We start from the raw sequence: 27,803 nt of genomic DNA, 5'->3' as shown, positions 1-27,803 counted from the left end.
TTTGCATCTGGGCCATGGCACTACAAGATAGAGCCTGCCACAGTAACGTTCTTTAATGTCACTTCAGAGTCTCAAAATGATGTTATTCAGTCTAGTTATTTAAGAAATATTGGCACTGGTGGCTTAACAGGAGCCCGCGGTGGCTGGCTGAAGATGAGGCAGTCCTTTCCTATCCAGAGCAGTGGTGTTGAGCAGGTGAAGAGGTGCCAGCCGGCCTGCATCTGGATAGGCGTCCGTGTCAGGAGCGGTAGGCTGCAAAGTCACGTGCTGGTGCATAGGGCTGGTAGTGCTTCCGGGTGGGCCCCAGCCTGCGGGGGGTCATGTTCATGTAGTCACTCTGAAGCATCCTGGTTCTCTTACTCTTCATCTGCAGAAAAGAGAAGTGTCACTAAAGGGGGCTGAGGACACAGAGGGAGACGTCTGGAGAGGAGTTCTAAGATTTGAGAGCAACTCTTCAAAACATGGAGAGTCAAACGAAGCTGAGCAAACTGGAATTCATTGACTACCTGGGACTTGGATAATGACTAATCCAACCCAACTACTTTGGACCCTTCCAAATTAACTTAAAAAGTTTGAATCAAAGTATTTTTATTTGTTACTCTCAATGCAGCTATTAGAACTGAATTCCAAAAGCATGTCTAATTAAGATCTCAACTGTTGATACGGGAATACTCTTGAAGGCTGTACCTCCTCTGAAAAGGTTAAGCATCTCTATTGCAATCTTCTTGCTTTAGTTATATGCTTAAGAAGCCATTTTTCCATAATTAACCAAAGAGGATCTTCAGCCCTCCTGAGTCTGGAATAGTCACAAATTTATAGCAGTTGAGTCCAAATTAATTGGGTGTTACGGTTCTAGGCAACATGTTACATTCCCATTTCTTTATAAGTATGTACATTTCCATAAAGACATTAGGTCATTAATCTCCATTCCTTGGAGATTTCTGTCTTGGCTCAGTGGAAACCAATCTGACTAGCACCCATGAGGACCTAGGTTCAATCCCTGGCCTTCCTCAGTGAATTAGGATCCAGCACTGAGATGTAGTGTAGGTCACAGACACGGCTCAGATCCTGTGTTGCTGTGGCTGTGGTGTAGGCCAGCAGTTACAGCTCCAATTTAACTCTTAGCTGGGACCCTCCATATGTGTCGGGTGCAGCCCTATGAATGAATGAATGAATAAATAAATAAATAAATCTCTGTTTTCCTCTGACTCGGCTTCCCCTGGATGAATTTCTATCAGGGGGATGGGACATAGGTGGAAGATTAACCCCAGAGCAAGAGTTATATTCACCATGAATCTTAGCAAAGTTTTGACTAGGGGCAAGAAGCATTTTTTTCTGGATCAATGCGATGGTAAAATTTACATGTTTGATAAAATACCCATAAAAATTCTAGAAATAGAAAGCTTTCCAGATTTCTGGATTCAGAATTCTCTATAATGAACCAAAAAAAAATGTCTATTTCTTGGGCATGTAGATAGGCCTGATATGTAAGTAAATACATGGGACATGAATGACAGAATAAAACAGTGAAAGACTGGCCTTATTTCCATGCATTCCTACCTGAGTCTGCCTCACCTTCCTGGGCCAGAGAACATAGTGTTAAAGGTTGGGAAACACAGATCTCCAATCACTAAATACAACCAATATGTTGTCAGGCCTCATCTTTTGAGCTCCCAGCAGCATTCTAAATTATCACTGAAACACATCTGCTTTGCCTTCTGTGGGATGGTACCACCCAGTTTTCATCCCACCTCTCAGGCCACTCCCTCCAGGCTTCCTCTGCCAACTCATCCTTCTCTAAGTAGCCATCCAGGGTTAGAGTTCCTCACAGTTTGGTCCCAAGCCTTCTCTTCTGCTCAGCCGTCCTCTTTCCAGAGGCAACCTCATCCACATTCACAGCTTCGACTGCTAGCTGCGAAAGCATTTATATCTCCGGACTAGACCTCAATGGTCCTTTAAACTCAAAATGTCTAAAAGGAACTGAAGATCTTCCCCTAAAGTCTGGCTTCTCCAGTGTTTTTCATCTCAGTGAGTGACTGATACACCGTTGCCCATGCCAAACCTCCTAAACCTCATCTTTAACACCTCCAGCTCCCTCGTCCTCTCACCTAAAGGATATTTGACAATGTCTGAACACATTTATGGTTGTCATAACTTAGGGGAATGCTACTGGCATCTAGTGGGTAGAGGCTAGAGAGGCTGGTAAACATCCCATAAAGAACAGGGTACCCTCAACAACAAAGTATTATCCAGCCCAAAGTGTCAATGTTGCCAAGACAGAAATCCTAATCTGAAGAGCCTGATCATGAAAAAGTAGGGAATGGAAATGAAGCAGTGGGTACAAAATATGTCACCAAGTTAGAATGGATATTGTTAAACTGTTTGACTCCTCCTTCTTGCTTATACCCAAAGATGATGGATGATTTGTGCCTGAGTGGCTAGGAGGATGGTGTTCCATCCATAGATGCAAGGCAAGATGATAGGAGAAGGGGATTGAAAAGAGGCTATGGATCCAGCTTTGATCATTTGGGTTTTGAGATGATGGATGAGTAAGCTAGCTGCAAGTAAGAAGAGGACCATACTAAATAGACATAAGTGGGGGATTCATTCAGAGAGAGGTAGCTATGGAAACTGAGCGGGTGAGGGAAGTTGCTCTTCAAACATCTTGGTTCTACATTCTTTCTATAAATAAAAGACTAGAGTTCTCTTGGGCACAGGGTTATGGCAGGGCAGGAGTAAGGCAAGGAGGTGTCTGCTCCAACATAAATGTGGAAGGTTGCTGCTGATACCCTCGGACGCATTATGGTAATTTAACTCTGAGGACTCCCTTTACCAGACTCTCCAGAGTCTTTGCTTCTGTACACTCAAATAAAACTATAACTAGTAAAGGAGCACCCATAAGGAAGATGTCTTGACTCTGAGGTTCTCTGGGTTGCAGCAAAATTATAAAAGATCTGTTGCAATCAGCTCCCATGCTTACCCTCATGCTGTTATCAGATAGAAGATTTAGTCATTATCACCTTAACTGTAAACACAATAGTGGGATGGAAATGACAAATGCATGACTGGGAACAGTAGACAGAACCCACAGTGTCCATGTGCCTCTAGCATGTGCATATATGGGTACAGAGTTCTCTCCTTCATGTCTATGTGACTAAGTCATTCAGCCCTTCACCATTCACTGTCTGCTAAAGATGTGTGATTTCAGGACTACTTCTCCCTTCCTCTCCCTTCTAACCCTCATTGGTGCCCACTTGTTTCTTGGAAGCAGCAGCCAAGACACAGGCATACACAAGGCAATTCACTTAAAGACATTGTCTTCAAGTACCCACTGGATTTAAAGGCAGATACTACCTGTACACAAACTATCCACATTCCACAGTGTGATTTATAGTGGAAAAAAACTGTGTTCTTTAAAAGGGTCTTTAGATTAAGAAGAAGAACAGGTTTACCGGCTCAGCAGAGCAAGTGGAAGATTGAGTGAGAGTAACAGGTGCTGGTCTGTGGATGCCTGGCAAAGAGGGAGCTCTTTATTTATTCAAATGTCAGCAACAGGTCAAGAACTGAGATAGAATCAGCAGCTGCTCCCAGAAACCCACTCAGCCTAGAACTGCCTATGGTTGCACATCACAGGCCCTCAGGAAGTTTCAGAAAATAGCAAAATAGTACACAAAGGCACAGGGCAGACCAGCCAAAAACAGGATCCCAGAAAAGTACCCTGAAGTTGGCTAAACTGTAGGGTTCCCTGATGACCTGGCTGCCTATCCCAGCAAGGGGCTGGTTGTTTAGAGTAACAGCATTGGAAAAAGATGAGCCCAGGGTAAAAATGCTGTGTTCTACAAAATATACATATATATTTATTTCACACCCTTTTGGTCAGAGAATACAAAGGCCTGTGTTTGAGATGCAAATAAAGGGTACTTCTTATTGGGGAACCTAATTAACCACAAGAGGCCACAGAAGGTATAGTTAGCCAAACCCTGGGATGTCCCAGTTTTCAGGGAGCCTGTGAGACACAACAGGACCAAAATAAGTTTTTTCAAGACAAAGATGAACCTCAATAGGAATTAGTAGTGCTGCTAAGGAAAAACTCATAGCATTTATGTTATTTCCAAGTTGAAAGTAAAGCTTTTAAACTCATTCAAAACAAGAAGCTACTTTTGCCCCTTTGGGTAATTCAAGTCACTTAGCAAATTAGTGCCTGATTACAGTAACTGATATTCTGGTATATATTTACACTAAGCTTTAAATGGTGAGCAATACCCTTCTGGCCACTGAAAGGAAAAACATTTCCCAAAATGTCTTCTCATAAAGCTAGTAAGGCACATTGATCTTGGTCAGCATATTAGAGGAGAGTACCCATCCTGGAAATGACCCCAAAGGTACTGCCTCTGGCTTTTAAACTAAGTTACGATTCCTGCCCGGGATCGAGATAAAAACAAGAACTGAGATTCTAAATTCTAATATGATTGGCAAACTCCACAGGAGTGCAAAGATGGAAGGTAACTTGAACAAAGACACCAAGATCCAGAAAGATAAAGGGACTCCACAAACATCAGAGGAAGAACTTAGGCAATATTTCACTACATAAAAGGCCCCCCTCAGGGTTGGGCAACTTGCAGAAGGCAAGCCCAGCAAATTGTCAAGATGATATCTGGTATGAAGGACTTCTAGGAACAAGCTGCCACTTTGGTGGTTACAGATTTTGTGGGAGGTACAGATTAGGCTACAGGCAGCCTGATAAATGTCCATCTGCCCCCTATTATCTTCTGAAATCAGAGAAACATGTGGGGAACAAAGGAGAGGCAAATTTTGGCAACAGGCCAACAAGAGTTCACAAGGATCCCAGGTTGAATCCATCTTTGGCATGACTGTGACCCTAGGTCTGCCCTCCTACTCTACCCCCACCCTGCCCAGCACCAAGGGTAAGATGGCTTCAACACGGCAGGGCTTCCCAAAATCACTGATCCATGTATGAATTAGTTAGGTGTATGGCATATGCCTTAAAATGAGTATTTCACCTCAGGCATGTTCATGTAAGTCCTTACTTTGGCTGCTTCAGGGGTTACCAATTCATTAATTCATAAGCATTCTTTAAGCTCTAAACTAAACCTGCTTAATACCAGACTGGTGGTGACTATCAAGAGAAATAGTCCTTAATCCTTGAGGAGCATATATTTCTGGTTGAAGAAATGATGCATATACACATTTAACTTGCAGAAAAAAATTCAAAGACATATGGAATCAATGCATGAAGTATTTTGCGCCACACTGTATAGAACAGGAAATTTGTGAGTAAGAGAAAGGCCCTTGATAAGGAAGTCCCTTCCTCACAGTGGATATGGTTTTCAATATGCCTTCAAACATAGGCCAAAACTTCAGTGCTGAAGAAGGTGGAGAAAAATACACCAAGCTTATTACTTGAACACTTGCAAAAGTTCAAAAACTCCAAGTCAATGGTGAGAGCTCAGAAAAGTCTAACTCCCATTATAGTTTCGTAATGACAGCACCATACTTGGCCTCACAAAATTCAACTGCTTCAGAAGAGATAAAAATATGACTCAGATAAACAGACCTAGTTTCTTTGCTAGGTTTGAATGCATAATTTCGGTAGTCAAATTTCTCATGATTTTTGACCCTGAACCAAAGTTGTTCCTTGGCTTCAGTTGCTTAGATTTTTATACATATGTATATATTAGAACTATTTTACATGTCATAATGACATTGCAAAATACAGAGGAGAAAGGTAACTGTCTACCGTAATTTATCCCCCTGTTTATTTACCTGTTTAGCTTATTATAGCTGTTTAGTTTATTTACCTGCTTACCCTAATTTATTTATCTGTTTAGCTTCTTGCTCTGCCTGGCCACCTAATCAGTACCTTCTTTTTTTTTTTTTTTTTTTTTTTTTTTCCTTTTCTAGGGCCACTCCCGCAGCATATGGAGGTTCCCAGGCCAGGGGTCTAATTGGAGCTGTTGCTTCAGGCCTACACCACAGCCACAGCAATGCGGGATATGAGCCTTGTCTGCAACCTACACCACAGCTCACGGCAACACCAGATCCTTAACCCACTGAGGAAGGTCAGGGACCAAACCCGAAACCTCATGGTTCCTAGTTAGATTCGTTAACCACTGAGCCACGACGGGAACTCCAATCACGTTCTTGATCAGAGACCTCACATCCATTTTTATCTCAGATAAAGTTGGATAGACCAAAAGAGAATCTACTCAAACCCAGCAAGGAAAAAAGAAAATAATCACATATTCAACAGAAAATAAGCCATATAGGCAAAATTCTTGAATATGTTCCCATTTCATATGCGGTAGAAAAGTTACATGAAAGCAGTGTTGTTTCTCTTACCCAGTAGAAAAAAAGAGCCAATGTTACTACCAAGCTATAGAAAGCTACGACTCCATTTACCACCACCAGCACCCAAAATATCTTAGAAGACTCAGGAGGCCGAGGAGCTGGACAATGTTTCTCTGAAAAATAGAACAGAGTAGATTAAATGATATGGGAATGGCACTTGAGTACATTTCCTTCCTTCTTCCTAGGGGACAATGGGCGAGGGATGGAAACATGCAAAGTATCACTAGCTGACTGATGTACAGACTTCCTCATTGGTCTTCCCTCTTTGGGAGTTAGCCAGCCCCACCACTGATCATGACCTAGTCTTCAAGACTGCAGTCAGAAACCATTACTTGAGAATGGACACTGCTCAAGCTGTACATTACCTTTCACATGGATAATAGTCCCGTTACTCTTCTCATTGTCTATATAAGGAGGCGGATACAGGACCTCGATTTTGCAGAAGTAAATATCCGTTTGGTTAACGTGCAAATTCCGGAGGTAGAATGTCACTGTTTCGTTGCCATACTTCACATCGCAGTTGAATCCTGTATTTGGTTTAAACTGAAGCAGGCGGGAGTAATTTACATTCACAACACAGACCTCCACAGCACTATCTGCTCCCTTATAAAGGGATGCCCGGAACTCCTTTGAGAAGAGGTTGTAGGTGTACTTGCAGCTAAGGTTGACCTCATTGTCGTTCACCACAAGTATGGGCGACTGCTTCACCAAAATCTTGTTTCCTGGAGGGGGAAAAATCATTTTCTTAGAACAAGAGTATAAGGGCTTTTTTTTCCTGAAATCAAGATATATTAATTAACAAAATCTATTTAGCAAAGGCTTTCTCTTGGCAGATGAAGATGCAGGAGCTCCTTGGCTGATCGTTATACTGAGAGCTTACATTTTGATATTTTCATCCTCTTTTGACTGGAACAATGGAGCATGTTTTTTCTTGGCAGGCAGAATGTCACCTTCTGTTGATGTTGAGCACCACGGCTATGAACTTTTGAATCTGTGCTAAGATTCCTAAGATGTTAATCATGCTTAATTGCATTAATTTCCTAACTGAGTGGTTTACTTGGAAATGGCTTCTAACACCTGACATAGATAAAAAAAAAAAAAAAAAAAAAAAAAAAAAAAGAGTTGTAGTTTAAGTGGTGATTCAGCATTTTGTGAAGGAATTAAAATGTGTTTAAACATTTAGACTGTTTGTTGGCCATTCCAAGAGGAGGTGAAAGAGGTAAGAAAAATGTAACCCAAAGAATTCAATCTATCCTCCAGAGCAAATTCTGAGAAGAGCCTTTTCAAGATATGTGCATATTTGTTTCTTTAAATCACAGAAGATGGAAGAGGCCTAAGAGAACCACAGACTTCCTGCTCTAGTCCATTTTCTACCTTTATGCTGTTCCAGTGAAGGAGCAAAGAATTTGGAGACCCCCTCTATCAGCCCCTCTGTTTATAAAGTGAAGAACCTAAAGCAAGGTCATAAACTACATGAGGGAAGAAAACACATCTCTGCTGTCTTTTTTTTTTTTCCCACGCTACCCCCCATTCCCTAACACATATTCCCTGACAACATATTCCCTTTTTTAATGACTGTGTATACAGCCTAGAAACATCAGGTACTTTGTCTGATATGGCTGAGAGGATGGTAACCAAAGCAAGGACAAAAACGCAAGTAAAGTAGAACCACCTGGAAATAAGTCACTTAAGCACTTGAGAATCAACTTTACAACCAAGTCTCTCCAAAATTTCTCTAAAACCATAAAGCACTTTGTGTCTTTGATTCAAAATTCAATACAAATGAAAAACATTTTTGCTATTGTTTGGGGAGCATACTAACAACTGTCTAACAATTTGCATTTTTAAAAAAGGGTATTTGAATCAATATCCCCACACCCATGTGGAAAGATCAAATGAAATAATCTACCAAAATGAAATTTATAATTTAGCCTGGATTTGAAGACATGTATCAGGCATTTTGGTTTTGCTTTGGGGCAAAGAGAGCTGCAAAGAACTAAATCAAGAGTAGACTTTCACCTTGTACATAGCTCTCAATGCTGGCTCTACATCAAGAACCTATGCCCATGATGGAACATGATGGGGGATAATGTGAGAAAAAGAATGTATATGTGTGTGTGTGTGTATCACTTTGCTGTGCAGTAGAAAAGAGACATAACACTGTAAACCAATTATAATGGAAAAAATAAAAATCATTCTTAAAAATTTTTTTAAAAAGAACCTATGCCCAGATCCCTTCCCAGAAATTCCGATTTAATTGGCCTATGGTAGTGAGGAGAGGGATTGATCCTTTTCATTTTTTAATTACAACTTATTGAGATAGAATTCACATACCATAAAGCTCACCCTTTTTGTTAAAGTCCACCCTTTTAAAGTATATAGTTCAATGGCTTTTTATTATATTCACAAAGTCATGACTGGATCCCTACTATCTGGCTCCAAAATACTTCAATACCCCTCAAAAGAAATCCTGTGCCCATTAGCAGTCCCTTCCCATTTCTTCTTCTCTAACCCCTGGTAATCACTACTATATTTTCTAACTCCATGGATTTGCCTATTCTGGACATTTCATATAAATGGGATCATACAATATGTGGCCTTTTGTGTCTGGCTTCTTTCATCTAGCATAATGTTTTCAAGATTCATCTATGTTGTAACATGTACCAGAACTTCATTCCTTTCCATGATAATACCCCATGGCGTGGACATACCGTATTTTGTTTTTCCAGTCATCAGTTGCTTCCACACTTTGGCTGTTATGAGTAATATTCCTGTGAACATTTATGTACAAGTTTTTGTGTGGATGAATGTTTATTAGTCTCTTGGGTCTATGTCAGGAGTGGACTTCCTGGGTCATCATGGTAACTCTATTTTTAACTTTTTGAGGAATTGCCACACTGTTTCCTAAAACAACGGCGCCATTTTACATTCCTGCCAGCAATGTGTAAAGGTTCCAGTTTCTCCGCTTCTCTGCTAATACTTCTTATTGTCCATCTTTATTATTATAGCCATTCTAGAGTTGGTATCTTATTGTGGTTTGACTTGCATTTCCCTGATGACTAATGACACCGAGCATTTTTTAATGTGCTTATTAGCCATTTGAATATCCCTTTTAGAGAAATGTCTGTTCAGATCATTCGCCAACTAAACTTCGGTTGTCTTTATGTTGCTTATTAGAGTTCTTTACATATTTTTGAAACAATTTCCTTATCAAGATATGTAATTTGCAAATGTTTTCTCCTTTTCTGTAGGAGACCTTTGGTATTGGTTTAACAATTCCCCCAGTTGACTCTAATATTCACTCAGGGTTGAAAACTGCTATAGCCTAACAGATTTCTCAAGTTCTCAGCATATTAAAATCACCTGGGAACTTTAAAAACCTTTGATTCCCAGGCCAATTAAATAAGAATCTTTGGGTGTAGGACCCAGATATGAATATTTTTAAAGTTTCTCAGGAGATTCTAATTTGCATTCAAGTTTGTGAACCAGTGGTTTAACAGTTGAAAATCATTTCCTATCCTCAATTCAGAGGCCTCCACAGGCTTTTCCAACCTCATTTTCTCAAACCAAGACCCGCCCAGTTTGCCAGATTATTTAAGGGCAACCGCCCAGGCACAAGCTGTGGGCATTCTTCTCTCTGTGCCTTGTTCACTGACTCTGCAGCCTACCGCGTCTCTTCCTTTTCAGGGCTTCGATTTCTTTAGCTTTTGATATGTGTGCATTTCCTTTCCACCCCTACTTTCCAAGTCTCTTTTGAGCAGGGAAAATATGTTAGGCTTCTTGGAAAAATACTATGTGACTAATAGGATCTCGTTAAAGATGGGATCTGACTGTATCATTCTTAGCAGTAGCTAGCGCTGACTACCGTCTCACTAAATTCTTTTTCGAAATCTGTCCTGATAATAACTTTAGCTTCACTTATTATTTAACAAATACTCTCTAAAAGCACTGAAAAGTAAACATGTAAAGAATCAAAGTTTAGCCTGTCTTGATAGGAAAATCCAACTTATTTTTTGTTTTATCTCACATGGACTTTTTCTTTTGCTTACTTAGAATCAATGGGCCGGTTCTCATTGGAAGAACCAATCCCAGCAAGAAAAACATCTCTTTTCAAGTTAGGCATCTATATTTCTGCCTGTTAACTCCAGGAAGGGTGTTTGTTACTAATCATGGGAATTCTCTTCTTGTGGACATTTAAATTCTTCCTGATCTTCCTTTGAGAACTGATAAAAGAAAAAGATGAAAACAGAACTTTGTGGTAGGGATTAAAAAAGAAAAAAGTGGGGGGAAGAGGAGGAGGAACATGGGCAGGAAAACTTACTGAAGCTGGAGAGCAATCCCAAATGGTCACTCAGTTGGCTTCCTTCTCCCAGCACCCACAGCGAGGTGGAAGAGGGAAGCCAAGAAGCTCAAGTATCTACACTCCAGTATTTTGCTTAGTACATCTTGTATAACTTGGGGTGTGATGCCTTCCCAAGATGCACTGCAAGAGAGAAATTGATTTCCCAAAGAAAAGCAGGGCTCAGTTTCTATCCTTGGGCAGTTCACCATCTGCTTCATAAACAGACAGCTACTTTTAAAAGAATGTTATAGTGATCTGCAAGTGTTTGTGGTGGCAAATGGGGAACCAGCTAAGGATTTCAGGAGGAGGTCGCTGCTGACCTGAGACTTAAAAGGATTATGCAAACATACATAACATTAAGTAAAAGTTTATCCTAAAAAAAAAGGTTATCCTAGCTAAGATGAGTCTTTGTGTTGGGGTGTGGGGGTGAGGTTGGAGAATGTGTGTTGGGATCAGGGTAAGGTAAGGAGCTGTGGAGAAGACAAGACAAAGAGGAAAAAGAATAAGCAGAGCAGGTATGGAGGGGAGGAAGGAGCTCAGGTGTAGGGGATGGCAACTGCCTCAATTTGCTAGACCTGAGTTGTAAAAGACAGATTGGCAAAGGAAGCAGTGTTCACAGATCGGGGTCTCTCCTGCAGGTAATGAGGACCTATTGAAGGATTAATCATGTGTATAACTTTTCATTTTATACAGACCCCTTTAGGTAAATTCAAAGGGTGCAAGCGTAAAAACAAGGAGACCAGTTAGGACGCAATTATAGTAGTCTAGGCAAGGGTGGTAAGGGCCTGAACTATGATTAAAAAGAACAAACTCAAATATTTACAGCTGAAATTGGCAGAGCTTGGCATTGATTTAAATGTGGTGAGGAGTTCCCGTGGTGGCGCTGGCATAGGCCAGCGGCTATGGCTCCAATTTGACCCCTAGCCTGGGAATCTCCATATGCCGCAGGAGTGGCCCAAGAAATAGCAAAAAGACCAAAAAAATTTTAAAAATTAAGAAAATTAATGTGAGTGAGGGAGCTAACAAATGCCTTGGGCCACCAACCAGTACATTTTTGGTTTTCCTTTTCCCTATGTCTTTTCTTTACTCATTACATGACCAGAAGAGACAGCTCAGAAACTGAGGTGAATGTTGGACATTTTGGGTTGTGAAGAAGACATTCCTCCAGCCTAGGGGATCACGGCAAAGAGGAAGCAAATTACCTCGAAGTTCCTGGGCACGCAGTCAACTCCCCAGAGCTTAGTCAGTGTTTGCCCTTTTTCAGAAGGGAGAAGCCGTGGTCTTCCTCTGCCTTCCTTTATAAAGCATGGTGTGTTGAGCTAAGTGGAAGATTTTACTTCTGCTCATCACGGGGCCTCCAAATTCAGTGTTGTTAAAACTGATCAGATTCCTCCTGAGCCCCGTCTACCTCAGCTCTACAAATTGAGAAACTTTCTAGGGCCGAGCAATCCAAGATCCCAGTATCTAGGTTGCTGTTACATATTCAATATTCTCCTGGTTGATGGCATACCCAACAATTGGGCCAGGGACGGAAAATCCCCTTCTTGTGTGACTCTTTGTTCTAATATTTTGTTGAGAAAGAGCTTGAAAAATATCAATTGCAAGGCCATTTGTGGAAAAAGAGACATCGATTTAATTTGTTGATGTTTACTTCCTTCCCTCTTCCATGTCAACACAGATCATTTTTAAATTAGGTATTAGGCTTGAAATCGTTTGCTTAATAAGTGCTAGTGTGGGGCAATAGCCTCCTAGCTTAAGGGTCAACATGAGTTCAGTATTGGCTGATAGAACCTCTTGCTTTGCAACATGTGTAAGCTTATAGGACTTGGTCCCGCCTTGGTTCATGGCAGTCATTTGGAAAAGTCGAAGTGAGAAACCATCTCATAGGCCTTCAAAATCTACATCTGCTTTAGAGACACTAAATGAAGAAAATTCACTTTTGGTGATATAAAAAGATAACCACTTGCTCTAAGTGATATTGAGTATATGCGATCATTACAACTCCCAGTAGACACAATAGTCCTGCTTCCTTTCTTTTTTCTTAAAATGGAGCATATGTGAAAATGCACATCTCTTACTCTAATGGAAGAAATAACATGGATAACACAAAGCAAATAATAACCAGAATATCAAATGACATTTGGCTTTGGTATGTGTTGTGGTTCTCTGAGTTTCAGGGAATCCACGGTACTTCACATAATTTAAGGACATATTATAAAATTTAAGGACTTAATTAGACTCAGAAGAAGAAACTAGAGAAATATTTAGCTTCCCCATACTAACATCTGTTTGATCCCTTTTTGCTTTCTGCTTAGTGCCAGGAGTGGAAAACGTCCTCCTCAGGTTAATTTTTTCTTACCAGACCTTCCCTTTTCCCTGTAAATATTCAGTTTTCTGACTTGTGAGTAGTTAGGCAAAGTCTACCCAGGTGCATTGTCAGTCTCCCAGTTGTATTCACTTCTGGTTATCAAAAGAATGGCTTGACTGACATTTCTCTAATTGAATTAAGTTGTTTTGATGATGAATTGAGTGCTTTGCTTTTTAAACCCTTTCCTAGCAGCTAAACCAGCTAAAGGTGTGGAGACAGGAAGCAGTAACCTCAAACCTCTTTCCCTCACAACTCCTCCTTGACAACAGGCAACATGAAGAGTGAGATTGGAGGGGAGACGGTACTTATCTGCTGCTGATGAGCAGGGCAGTGAGAGCTGAAAGATTTCCCACAGATAATCTGTGAATTTTGTGACATCGTTGACTTCTGGAAAATTGAAAGTTGCTTATGCTTCCATGAGAAAGGAGGAAAGGAAGCTTAGTTACCAAAAACAAAACAAAGCTTTCCCATTTCACTTGTTGTAAATAGGTCAATTACTATAATAATAAGCAAGTCAACTCTCTGTACAGGTGGAGTGGATAACCATCTCTAAGGTGTGGCTCCAAACACCAGAGAAGAAACCCTGACCCTAAAAGGACACTCCCCACCAGCTCATTTAATGCTTTGATTTCAAAATAAGGTGAAGCCTAAAATGCAGTGTGGGGAATACAGCGACAAATTAGTAGCTATGATCTGCATTCACAGGGTTGCAAAGTGCTTTCTCCTATTTTATCTCATTTGAACTCCCCATTAACCTGGGAAGTAAATAAGCAGGATGACCATTTTATGCCCATTTTACAGATGAGGTCAAAGAGGTCCAATAACTTCTCCAAGGTTACAGTACAAGTTCATGACCCTTAGGACTTGGTTCATGCCTCATGTCTTCCAATATATTGTTCTTTTCCCTATGCCAGTTTGCATCAAAATTTCAATGCAATTTCAGTGATTATTTCTAGACCCTCTCAAAGCTTGGACTTGATAGTTGGATAATATTAAGTGAGAGATAGAATACCAGTGAGTAGGGGAGTAAATGGAGTGAGAAGTGGACAGGGCCAAGATACATTTCATTTTCTACCCCATGTTGCTGGAATACCAGCCTGCAAAAAGCACTCAGCTAGAAGGAAAATTGGGGATAATTTCAGCTAATTCCTTATTTTACAGAAGAAGCAACTGAAAACCAAAGTAAATGGCTTGCTAAACAAGGTTGCACAAAGAAGGGAAGAGCTAAGACCTCATGTATTTATCTGTGATTCTTAGGGTAATGTTTCAAATCATGAATGAATGAATAGAAAACAAAGTTTGTACATTCAGCAAATGGACTTGATTTCATGGTCCTATTTAGAAAAAGTCTGGGACCAAACTTAACTCTGTCTCTACACAAAAGATTTTGTTTACAACTTCAGAGACTTCCTGAAGGTCATAGATGGATCGCAGATAAGGCCTACAGACAATGTGGTCCTATGAAATGCCTCTCTTGTAAATTATTTCAGATTTGAAAGTAGTAATTATACCACTGCAACTATTCCATCTCAGGTTGCCCACATGTCCCCAAGGGTTTGAACATAAACACTAGTCCATACATAAAGTCACTTTCAGTCTAAACCTCACGGGCAAATCCTTAACCTCAGGGCTTTTGTGAATTACGTTTATTTTTCATGTTTCATTTACAATCTTCCATCTTTCCTTTTCTTTATCACAGTACCATAGAGCACTCACATGGCACATAGAGACAGGTGAACCCGAGAGCAGCACTCGAGGCTGAAGTCTGCAATTTAAGGAAGCACCCAAAAAGATAGAATACATGTTTCTTTAGCAATGTGATTTTTGCTTCAGAACCTCTTAAGAACTTTATTGGGTTCCATCTCTGCACATCACAATCAGAGTTTACTCTGCAGTTTAACCATCAGGTTGTAAAGATCCTAATCACGTTGTTTCCTTTTTTAAATTCTGACTGAACAGAATTTAACATGTCAGGCAGGAACCAAAGAAAATGAAAGCTTTCTATTTTCAACCATCTTGCCCCGTGATGTTTGTGAACATATTGTGAAGGTGACGCTGATTTCCCTGGCACAGAACACCCCCCTCCCGACCACAACACTGGTGAAGTTACCGTAACTTTCCTCTGAGCACATTTCCTGCCCAGGTCCAGGATACCCTTCCACACGTGGCCATCTGACCACTTACCCCTTTCTCAGCCTCCACAGGTGGCAGGCTCCCTGTGGGCCAACCCAGCATTCGCTCAGGGACTTGTAAGGCAAGCTGTGCTTTCTGGGAGGACAGGGACGCTCAACCACTGTGGCTCTGGTGACTCTAGCTGGCAGTTTGGCCTCATTCAGATGTGAGAAAGAGGAACACAAAACACTCATCTGACTATAGCATCTTTCACCATCCTCTTTGTTGCAAAGACAAAACCAAACCTACCAAATTGTGAATGGCTCCAGACTCTCTGAAATCCATGTTAAAGGGAGGGAAAGAAAAGGTAATGCAGACTATATTTTCAAAATAACTTGGTAGTCATTCTGTCTCATTTTCTGCTGACTGTCATCTTGAAACTCTCCTCATTTTCACAAGGAATAGAACTCTTAAGAAAAAGCCTCTACAAAAAAAAAAATAAGGCTTTTTCAAAGCCTTATTATATGGTCCATATACATAGACACGGTCTCATTCAAGATCTTGGCAGAAAACAGATGGCACACTCCAAACCAGGCAATAGGAGGAGGGTTTATTTAAAAAAAAAAAAAAAAAAAAGACTGACTGTCAGCAAAGGTTGGGAACCACAAGGGGTGGTACTAGAACCTGTAGCTCAGAGCAGCAGAATTATATCCACTCTCAGATCTAAAGGGACAGGGGGAGAGCAGGGTTCCCAGAAGCAGACGGAAAGGAGTGTTGTGCAGAAGGGGCCACCGTGACAGAAGCAATGACCTCTGCAGGGAAAAACAGCCAAGGAACCAGCCCTGCCCAAGGTTGTGTCTGCACAACTCCCAACTTACATCAAGCCCATTAACTCCTATCAAAAGCAAGTGTGATTTTTAAACAGAATCTGAAGAGACTATAGTTCAAACAATTACCAGTGATTATAGACAATAATAGAGAAAGAAGCTGCTCTTGGCCAGCACCACTCTAAGGGCCACCTTCAAGCTTGAACTGCATTTCTTCACAGGCAGACCCAGTAGTGCAGAGAACAACTATCCCTGGCCTTTGAAAAAATTGTGCTTCAGGCAACTGTCAGAAAGTAACGCAGAGGTCAGATCACAGCAAAAAGTCCCATCCAAGCACCTAGACCTAAGGCACTAATTCTTGAGAGAGAAAAATCATCAATATGATCAAGGAATACTTTCTGAAAAGAAATTTTGATGTATCAGAAAATTGCTCTTTGACTTTGTTAAGGCAGAAGACTAATCGTTCATTCAGCGAATAAATAATGGGACCTGAAGTACTAGGTTTTTGGGAGATGGGAAGACGGAAAAGATACGGCCAGCCTCTTCCTTCTAGGAGAAACCCTAAGGCAGATTCTCAATTAGCTACTCCAAAGCCATGCATGGTGATTGAGGCTTCTAGAGGGTAATGGACAGTCACACGGAAGAGCCCTTGTTTCCAGGCAAGAGGATTCTGGAGCCTTTGTGCAGACTGGCCTTTAACTGGGCCATGAACTTTGGGGCAAATTTAGACTAACGTAAAGGAAATGACTTAAGAGTTTTAAGAGTTTATAGGGACAAACAGCATTTACATGGGGCGGGGGGAGGGGGAGGGAGTAAGTGAAGATGGCTGATGCCAATCAGGGAGAACCTTTAATGCCAAGAGAAGGTACCTGGATTTTACTAGAAAGGCAATGGGGCTGAGGCAGAGACCAGTCAGGAGGCTGAACAATAGCATCAGTGTGAGGTGCTAGGGCCTGAGCTGTGGAGGGAGCAGCTGAGATAGAAAGGATGGGGCAAGGTGTTGGTGCTAGGTTACACTTGGTGATGGTAAATAGGAACCCAAAATGACTGGCATGGAGTTCATGGACTGACTGAGGGATCATTGACAAAATTAGCCAAGCAAAAAAAGGCAATTTGTTTGAAAAAAGCTATTGGGTTTTAGATACACTGGGTTTGAGGGGCAGGTCAGCCATCCTGGAGGAAAGGTCCAGGAGTTTGATGAGTCAGACTGGATCTCCAGAAAGTCAGATAGACATGTATCTTGGAAAGGAAAGTCATCTGTATTAGGGTGACAATCATTAAATCTGCCAAAAGCCTTGCCTGCACTAGAACCCATCCCTGCCACTCAGACATACTACCCAGCACTCAGGCCCTGCCATCCAAAGGTCTGCATTGTCCCTCCAGCTCCTAATGCGGGATGGATCATCAAAGAGGACAATGTGATTGAGCACCTTAATTTATATGAGAGAGCTACCAATACCCAAAGCCACCAAATCCTGCCAAAAATCAAATGTTAGTACCCTAAAAGATTCCCATAGTTCAGACAGTAGGTGACCAGGGCTTTCTAACTTTCTGCATAAACATTCTGACATAATTCTGTTAATAAATAGAAAGAAATCCCACACGTATCAGGGGCCTCCTGTATTAACATACTACAGTCTAAATATATATTTGAATCTAGTAACAAAACTTGGGAATCCTATTCCTCCTGAGCCACCATCATTCTGAGCCCTCATTCAAAGCAACTCTGTAAAGAAGATGACAGTGTATTGTTTCTATTTGTTTCATCCTCCCTAAAGCTTACACCTCTAAGAAGTCAGCTTAAGTCCACCTTGGCACATTCAGAGTCTTCTAGGCAACTGCCATGGCCTGGAACTTTGAAAATGATTCCTGCGTTGAACCTGAACATCAGTTAGGAAGATGGAGGAGAGCAAAGGCAATAGTGTCTCCCCAAGTCCTGCTGTCATTTCAAAGCACATTAGCTTCTAAGATTCTTGTTTTCAATCTCTCCAAGCAATTTCCAAGATGGCTAGTTGCAGTTCTTGTATTTTCTCTATCGGATCATAAGCACATCCACAAAGGGGTGGTGTGGTTGAGTTGCCTTGCTCGAGCTGATAAAAGCTAAAGTTTTTCTTCGACTTGAGAAGCATTTTTAAGCCCAAACTAGACCTGAGATCTCTTCTAGTCCAACCCCCTGGTGTATCAGATGAGAAAATGCAGGCCTAGAAAAGTCACAGTGTAACGGACCAAAACTCTTCATTGCATCCCCCTACCTTGATAAATCAGGGGTTTTCACCTTTGAGTTTGACAAAAGGAAGGGAAAAAGACGTGGCCTCCCCAAAGCCAAAGGCAAGCCACCATGTCCTTTCTCCAAAAAACAGATGTTAAAGTTAACTTCCATGACTGGAAACTGGAGCCCTGCCCATGGTGTTGGACAGGCTTGGTCCCATTCCTTGTGACCCTGTTATCGCAGCTGTGAGCTGAAGCCAAGCCCATCCCTAGTGAGCATTTTCGAAGACGCCAGCAAATTTGCAGTACAAAGAGGCAAACTCTTCAAAGTCAAGGTATATAATATCCCAATGGCCCTTGTTTATATAGATTTAGCACTATGGCCTGTCTTGAGAGAATCAAATATATATGTGTGTTATATACATAAACATTTCACAGAAGTTGTTTTCAATTTTTTTATTATAGCTGATTTACAATGTTCTGTCAATTTCTTCTGTACAGCAAAGTGACCTAGTTATACATACACACACACACACACACACACATATATATATATATATACATTCTTCTTCTCATGTTATCTTCCATCATGTTTTAACATCAGGTTTGCCAGTATGGAATCATGCATCTACTCTAGCTTCATCCTATGCCCCTATAAATCTCTTCCCTTCCTCCCATTCTCCTTGGACCTTTGTCCTCTTCTCTCCAATACTCCAATTCTCCACATCCCCCTCCCAATCTCCTCAAGAAAACTGCATCCATTCCCTTTTTTCTCTCTCCCTCTTCCTCTTTTCTTTCCTAATAGCCCGCCCTCTCCTCCACCCATGCAATGAATACACACACACACACACACACACACACACACACACACACACACACACCCCTTCAAGATCAACACTTGGCTCCTTCCACAAGTCACATATAATTAAGTCACTCAGTTTTCAAACATTTATTACATACCTACTGTGTACATAATACCATGGTAAACACAATAGGTAATAAAAGTTCCTGATTGTCTTCACTTTAGCAATTTCTTTCATTTTCACTATCTCAATTTGTCTCCTTCCACCTTTTCTTAACCCTTTTAAGTGTTATCTTCCTTCTCCATCATTCAGTCTAAACTCAAAAGCCCCAGATGGCCTCCTCTTAGCCAATACAATGGCCTTCCCAAGCCATTATCCACTTCCCCTTCCCTTATACAACCAGCGCTATTAACCACGGTCTCTTTTTGAAACTTTCCTCTTTTACCTCTAGTGACATTCCATGAGCCCCATTCTCCTCTTACCCCTCCAAACACACTCTCTGTCTCCTTCAATAGCAACCCTCTTCAGCTGACTCCTAACCAGGCCTATTTTCTAGACTCATTTCAACTCTTTGCTTTTCTAGAGATATGCCCTCTCCCTTCTACCAGCCATCCATCTCCATGACTTCAACTTAATTTCAAAGTTGGGGATTCCTAAATATTTTCTTCTCACCCAGTTCCCACATCTTCAGCTTTACTCTGGAAATCTTTCTGACATCTCAAGCCTTTAATTCACATTCATTGTGTCTAAAACTAAACATTGCTTTCCTTCAAGACTCAATTGCACAACAACATTTTGATTTCAGGTGGTGACACCACCATTCCTCTGAAGCCAAAAATCTTGACATTATTCTTTGTCCCTCCCTCTCTTTCACAAACCAGGTACTAAGTCCTGGAATTTCTACTTTCAAAACATCTCTCAGAATAGTCACTTCTTTCCATCTCTCCTTGGTCACCCAAATCCTATCACCCTCTTCCTGACAAGGTAACAGAGTGCTCTACCATGACCTCCTGGTCACTAGTCCCTATTACATTCTAGGCCATCCCGTTTCCACAAACTTTCAGCTGCTTCCCAAAGTCCTGAAGATGAAATTCAAACTTTTTTATATACTTTTTTAAAATTCATTGGAGGACAGTTGATTTACAATGCTGTATTAGGATCACGTTTACAGCAAAGCGGATCAGTTATAAATATGCATATATCCATTCTTTCCCCCCCATATGTTATTACAGATCATGGAGTAAACCTCCCTGTGATATACAGTATGTCCTTGTTATTTTATGTATCATATGATATAACTTTCATGTGGAATCTAATAAAAATGATACAAAAGAACTTATTCATAAAACAGAAACTCAAAGATTTCAAAATTAAATTTAGGATGACCAAAGGGGAAACCATGGAAGTGGGGAGGAATAAACTGGGAGGATGGGATTAACATAGACATACCACTATATATAAAATAGAAGTGTGGATTTTGCCATTTACAGTATTCAATCCTTTGTTTGACCTGACTCTACACTACCTTTGCAAGCCTCTATACATTCAGACTGGCTACCTGTTCTGAGAACATGGAATAACATTCCTGGTTTAATTTCTTTATTGGTATTTCCTCTCCTTCCTGAGGCAACATGGCTTTGGTAAGAACATGAACCCTGGAACCCTGGATTTACTCACTTACTAGCTGTATGACCACAGGCAAGTTAATTGCTCTGTGCTTCAGTTTTCCCATCTTATAGATGAGATAATCATAATAACTACTTCAGAGGATTTAGAGAAAGAATAAATGATTTAATACAGGGAAAGACAAATAGTACAGTGTCTGGCACATCATAAGTGCAAAATAATTGTTAGCTAGCAATTATTGTTAATAACAGCATGCATTCAAATCCTAGCTAGCTTTAAAGTCCATTCTTAATTTCCAGCTCTCTGTAAAAGTTTATTATTCTATGTTAATCTTACTAGAGTATTTACTTTATGCCTCCTCATTTTAGTGCTAATTCATTCACTTCCTTCAACAAATATTTGTCCAACACCTACAATGCTTTTTGCACTATACATAGTACTGCAGTTATAAGGATGGGTATGACATGATCCTGCCTGCAAGAAGCACACTCTAAAAACAGATGCATCAACACACAATAACAATTGTATGAACCCTGATGAGGAGAGAAGTCCCTTGCTTTGCCATTTAGTCTCAGAGAAGCCTTCTTCAGAGGAGAGGAGTAGGAAACATTCCAAATCACAAGAATGGTTTATGCAAAGCCATTAAGGCATCAAATAGCATGATGAGGTATGGGACTGTCAAGAGTCATTTTTCTCTTTCCAGCTGTTATATCCTGTCCTATATAGTCTTCTCAAGTAGATCTGAAGTCCCTAAAAGTACAGAGAACTTGATTAATTGCACAAGCAGCTCTCATGTGATAATTAAGTTTTCATAATTCTTTTCCTCTTTTTATTTTTTTCAGCTCTCAATAAAGACTAAAGTATAACAGTGGTTTAATAAATTTGTTGAACTGTGTTACTCTTCCATTAGGACTTCTTTTATGTGACCATAACAGAGGTGAATACCCAGAGAAAGCTTCCTCAGAGAGATGGATCTTGCACCAAAGACATAAAGTGAAAGTTGAGTAGGATTTGGATGCGTGGAAAGGGGTAGGGAGGTGTGGAATTCCAACAGGGAAAGAGCATCAGAAAGTCATAAACACAGAATGCATGTGTGTGAGACAGTAAAGAAAGCTGCAGTATTGGGGTTAAGAATCTAATATTCGGGTATGAAAGGTGATGACCTGAATAGGTAAAATGGGTCCAGCCTAAAAGCATCCAAAAATGCCAGGAAACATGGCAATGTTGTCTTTCTCTTAGCATCTTCCAGGAACTATCAACACAACTTCCTTTTCTATAAATTAAGAGATATCTAAGTCCCCTCCCGCCTCTAAATATCTGTGGTTTGAATTCAACAGTTCCATGGAAGCTTCAGCTTATTACCATTTTCCATAAAACAAATTAAGGTGAATAGGGAATCAACCATTCCCAGTGGTTCTAAACTGAAAGAAAACAAAATTCTGGAAAGATTTCACAAGTCTCATTTTTACTTCACTGAAGCTCAAATTGGGTTTTTGTATTGGTCACAGAACCTAAAATAACACACTGAAGATGTTAATAAATACCTATTGAATGAACACATGAATGATGACCTGGTTTACCAAAGTGTAAGAAGAAGCAGGCACTTTAGAGAACAGTAACTAATTACCACCCTATTTCAGTCCCCCCAGGTAGGAGGAAACAGTCTCCTCATCTGTGCCCACTCTCACCCACCTACTATGGGAGAGAGTCTGTGAATCAGCAATGGAAACCTCCTGGATTCAACATCCTTGAAGCTGATCTTAAATGATGTACCTTTATTACTAGCAGTGTTGAATTTCAAAGAAAGCCACTGGGTCACATGGAAGCCACGGGGATGTTCTGACACTTCATCATGAGTCCAAGTACCCCTAAGCAACAAAAAGCACACCCCCTCTACCTTCTAAAGTTAAAAAAAAAAGTCACCCACCTAAGTTCTTAACAGGAGAATCTAGGTCATTGTTAAAAATGTAAGACATGTCAATAATTCAGGTTCTTAGGAGAGTGAGGGGGTAATGACTAGGAATTACTGTTATAATCAACACATTACGTGATAGATTGTGAGCCAATGAGGTGACTCAGAATACTGCAGAAAGGGGCTCACGATGGATGAGATTAGAGGTCAGAGTGAACGGTGAGTGGGTGACTCTTATGACACCATCAGGAACCATTAACCGAGGCAGCCAGAGTCCTCAAGATAATGAAGATGATGACAAATGAAAAAGATGACGGTAATGGTGATGCAGAGATAAAAATGCAGCTCAAAATTAAGTAAGAAATTCACCATCACCATATGGTTCTCTTCCAGCAATGAAAACATAAACTCACATAACTTGCAAGGTCACACGCAGACTAAATTAAGATGCCTATGAAATTAGCATTGAAATCTTAAGGCTCAAGAAGTCTAAACTCCCTTTTTCACATCCTCTAAGAAGTGGCTGTGTAGCCCTTGAACCCATCCAGCACACCTCTCTTCTAGAGTTAAGAGTCATCAAAATGAGAGTAACAAGAAAGAAATTAGACACCTACTTTCCATGGGGCCTAGGTTACCTTTCCTCCAGCTTCAGGGACCAATTCTCATGCAACAATTCTCAGACCGAAAGCTCTGGGTACATTTTTTTGATGACAACAACATGTCATTGACAAAAAGAGTCAAAGAAATTACCATAAAAGAGACATAGATTCTTTAAAACATCTTAGAAAATCAGAGACCCCTTCGGTCTATAACAATGTCGCCCAGATGTCATTTTTTTCCCTAAAACTCAGCTAAACTATCTACTGAGAAGAAAAATTCCAGCCTCCATGAAGTTCCATAAATAATAAATTTCTTGAAGAAAAAGGCACACACAAATTTAACCAAGATGAAAAGGAAAAAAGATTGCCTCCTTGTCAATGACCTGCTGTGAAATAACAGTGCTTTGAAAGAGGGCCTGCCCTCTGATAGTTAGACGAGAAAGTTTGCAATTAACTATGTGTCTTTATCAACGCCTGTATGTGTTAATAAAGAGCTATTGTTCTAAAGATGATAAACCACAAACGGAATTTTCTTCTGGGATGTTGGTGGCATAAAAATTTTCACTTTGTAAATGTCAGCACACTGCATGCAGGAAATATACTGGAGAAAGATATCCACACATGATAAAAACTGAATGGTAGTCATGGCATTTTGACACTCATGAAAATAGAATAAGGATATTAAAAAGGAGGATGTTCTATGTTTAAAGAAGGGAGAGAGATCCCCCCCAGCCCCCCCTCCCCCCGGTAAATGTTTGAATGGGAGAGCTTCAGAGCTACAATCGCAGATTCATTTCAATTTCCAACCTATCTGTGCAAATGACTCATTCTATTTCTTGGTATTGTTATATTGGTATTCATTGTACATTCCTTGCTGAAAAAGTCCTTTCTGAATGGTTGCCTTTTCAAAAAAAAAAAATTAATATCTTTAGGGCACCATCGTAGAGTAAAACACATTCTTAAGCATTGTCTACACTTTCGAAATGTCCATCAAATTTACCTGAAATGACAAAACATCCAGTCAATTTTTTTTTTTTAACAGAAGACCTGGCTACCGGGTACTGGGTCTCATGTAGACACAGTAATCCGCTGATTTTATTGCATTTTCTAGGGCCATCTCTCTATTTCCCCAAGCCCAGCCTCAGAGCAGCACTTTCTGTGAGAGGTACATGACTCTTTTTTTGTACAACTACCTCAGGAGTCATTTGCTGAACTGAAAATAAAGTCTTTAACTACCTTGCTTTGCTGATGATTTTTTTTAATTAAATACCAATCATTTTCCTGCCTCCTGTGCCTCTCGCAAGGACCAAAAAAAAAAGTGCTGAGGGAAATGCAGCAACATTGGCGAAATCAATCGCATTTGAATTGGCCACTTTGGACAGTTTATTTGCTAAGGTTGGGGAACAAATGAAAAGAAATGCTCTCGTGGAAAAACTGTGTTGTCCTGATTTTTGTCTTCATACTGGATGATTAGCTTGCTGAAAAATAACCAAGATCAGCTGGGAAAAAAAAAAATCTATGAACAATGCCCTGTGTTATAGGCACACTCCTGTCATCAATAACAAATTGTTTCCCATTCAAGAGCCTGCAGTTCTAAGCTGGACCCATATTCCAAAGACCAACAAAATCCTCTGTTGTGGATCTCAGGTGCACAATAATCTGGTAGAAAGCATGGAATGTTAGTAAAGGAATGGTGTAAGTTACAGTTTTTTCATGGTCCCTAAATCATACTTCTTTAATTTAGTCACGACAAGCTTTCTACAGTGTCATTAAAATCATGAAGAATCAGGTTACTTTAACCTTCATAGAATAAGCATTTTAGGCTATGCTGTGAGGCAATGAGTTAGAATTATTAAATTCGTGGGGGGAAAATTTTACAAACACACACACACACACACACACACACACACACACACACACACCCCTCAGCACAGAAAATAGCAGTAGTCTCTCTAGGGAGGACAATCACATTTTGACCAGAGAATTTCCTTGTCTGTAACTTCTTCACAGAGGGTAAATACAGGAAAACAAAGAGCCCACAGATTTTGCACTACTAACTAGAACAGATCAGACATTTCTGTATGTTGTAATCGCCATTTCTCATAAGTTTTCTTACTCAAAGAAGCATTTGGAAAGCACCTTCTCCAACCCTAACCTTTCCTACTTTACTAGATGGCCACTCAGTGTCAAACCTTAGTTTTTACAAAGGTGAGTTGGTGTTTGAAAAGTAGATGCATCTCAAAATTAAAAACACAGTCTCCATGTGCGTGAACTCTTCACTGCTTTTCTAGGTACCCCCCTTTTCATAAATGTTCTACAGGAAAAATGCAAAGCTTTGAGTCTTACCAAAAGTATCCTCAAAGGAGAATGAATGAATTGGTGATGGATGGCTGTCCACAAAGTGCATCCTCAAAGTATCATGTGTACAATTACCAATTTTAAGTAGTTTTCTGTCGGAGTGAGGCTTCGCTCTCCTTACTGTTATTCTTTACTGCCTAATACATTTTCAATATGCTCTAAAAATAAATTTTAGAGATCCCTTAAAAATAAAGACATTTTAAAAAATTAGTGTTGAAGGTTCTTTTAAAATATATTTGGTAGCTGTAAATGCTGGGTTTATAGCCTGTCTCACCACCAGTTAAGGTCTTTTATTCTATCAACCCCTCTTATAAATACACACAATTTGTAAATGTGCTCAGTAACGCCTCAGACAACAAAATGGATGGGTATATATGTAACTGTTGCACCTGTGCAGGTTGGGTAATTACACCCTTTGGAGCTCATGCACATGATTTTTAAGAACAACAGTCAATCATGCCGTCCACACACTACCAAAATAAGGGAGAAAGAAAATTGAAGATGCTAGCTTTTTGATGTATCTCTAAGGGAAAAATAACTCTCCTAATTTAAATATGCCAATGACCCCCACACACACCCCCGAGCATTGGTCCAAGTTTTGAGCCAAGTGGGACCCTTTGTTAACTCTGAGAGCGAGTTGAACAAATACCTGACTCCAGCCCACCTAAGCAATAAACTCGTTCCATTCGGAATGGTGATTTTCCAAAGATGACTTAGCCCTGGACATAGGTGGAGCTAAAAAATTATGAGGCGCATCATGTTAGGTGGAATAGCATAGGAGCACAGGCTCTAGAGTCCGATGAAGGTGGTTCAGACCTTAGTTCCAAAAATTCATAAGTGTATATCCTTAGCCAAATTAGCCTTCCTACCCCCATCTCTTCATCTGAAATGGGGTTAACTGTGACACTGTGAGGTTTTTCATCTTCGTCTTCATCATTGGAAACTTAAAGAATTTCAACCTAAGATTTTAGCCAACAGTTAAACTAACTTATTAGCATCTATATTGTACCAGCTTCCATGACAATGCTAGACTTCACTTTGACACTCATTCCATTCAGGTAGACAGGGTTATTACAACCAACGCTTACCTCGTTAGCCATGTACTGACTCTGCTAAATATTTTACATGGATCATTGCATTTTATCCTCACAATGACCTTGAAATGAGATTATTATCATCCCCATTTCACAGATAAGGAAACCGAGGCCTTGGAAATTTTAAATACTAGCCTAAGCTCGGCTAGCAAGAAACAGATCTGTGATATGAATCCAGGCTGTCTAAATCCAGAGCTTTCAGAACCAACCTGCTCACAGCAGTTTTCTTAAACATAAAAATCCATATGTATATACATAAACTAAAACTTTTTGAAACACCATCAACTCATAGCTAAATAAGTCTGATTTAATTCCAAGGGCCGTGCCTTAAAATATTTTGCTGGCTGTAGTGTGAGAATCAGTGAGTCTCTAGATAACAGGTGGCCGTTTTAGAGCAAAAACTATCCTTCGAAATGTCCAAATTTCCCAAGTTCTTTAAAATGTAAAATGAACCAATAAAAAAGAAAAAGAGGAGGAAAGAAATCAAGATTATTTACCTGTTACTTGAATTGAGGGGAAGAAGTTGAGAGCCAGGAGTAACCCGAGGATCATTGTGCGAATGGTGGGCCAGGGCTCCGGCCCCTCCTCCCTGAGAAGCCCAAGTGTGAGATGAGCTGGAGATGAACCCCAGCAACTTGTCACCCACGGCTACCACCAGCGACTTACTTCCCTTGGGCACATGATCAAGGGACTCAAACCACAGAGCATTGTGACTGCAACACTTCGCACAGGATATTACATTGTTTTGATGACTTTTAACTTTTCCCCTTCTTTTAAAGGCAAGCCTTTTCTTGTCACCGAAAGAGAATGTCAGTCACTCTATGATGGGCTCATGGAAATCCTTCTCCGTGGACAGGTGTCAGAGCTCTAAAAAATGACTGCTTGAAATCCAGCAGGAATGTAAAGGTACACAAACAAGGTATTCTAAAAAAGGAGAGATTTTCACAGGATGGGGATAGGTTGTCCAAAAGACACCCATAAGACTTATATTGAGGATCTGGGAAGTATTTGTTACCGAAGTTGAAAGGAGTTACAAATATAAGGAATTGAACTTTTGTGTTGGACATAGGTAGCCCCATGGAGCATTTAGCACCCACTGCTTAGTCTCTTCCATACCTCCTCCAACTCATTTCTAGGAACTTTGAGAAACACACTGCATTTGCAAGCACCCTACCTATTGAATAT

The 27,803-nt window shown here is 40.4% G+C and overlaps 1 protein-coding gene across 1 annotated transcript; it reads right to left on the bottom strand.

The window, feature by feature from the left end:
* On the bottom strand, positions 1 to 27,329 carry CD28 (CD28 molecule). Its single transcript, NM_001287410.1, is given in 4 exon segments — positions 1 to 367; positions 6,361 to 6,482; positions 6,735 to 7,091; positions 27,116 to 27,329. Coding segments are annotated over 4 exon segments (663 nt in total). The 5' UTR covers positions 27,171 to 27,329; the 3' UTR covers positions 1 to 238.

This window comes from Sus scrofa, chromosome 15, assembly GCF_000003025.6.
Source record: "Sus scrofa isolate TJ Tabasco breed Duroc chromosome 15, Sscrofa11.1, whole genome shotgun sequence".
Classification (NCBI taxonomy): Eukaryota; Metazoa; Chordata; class Mammalia; order Artiodactyla; family Suidae; genus Sus; species Sus scrofa.
This window is presented reverse-complemented; position numbering and strand designations above follow the sequence as displayed.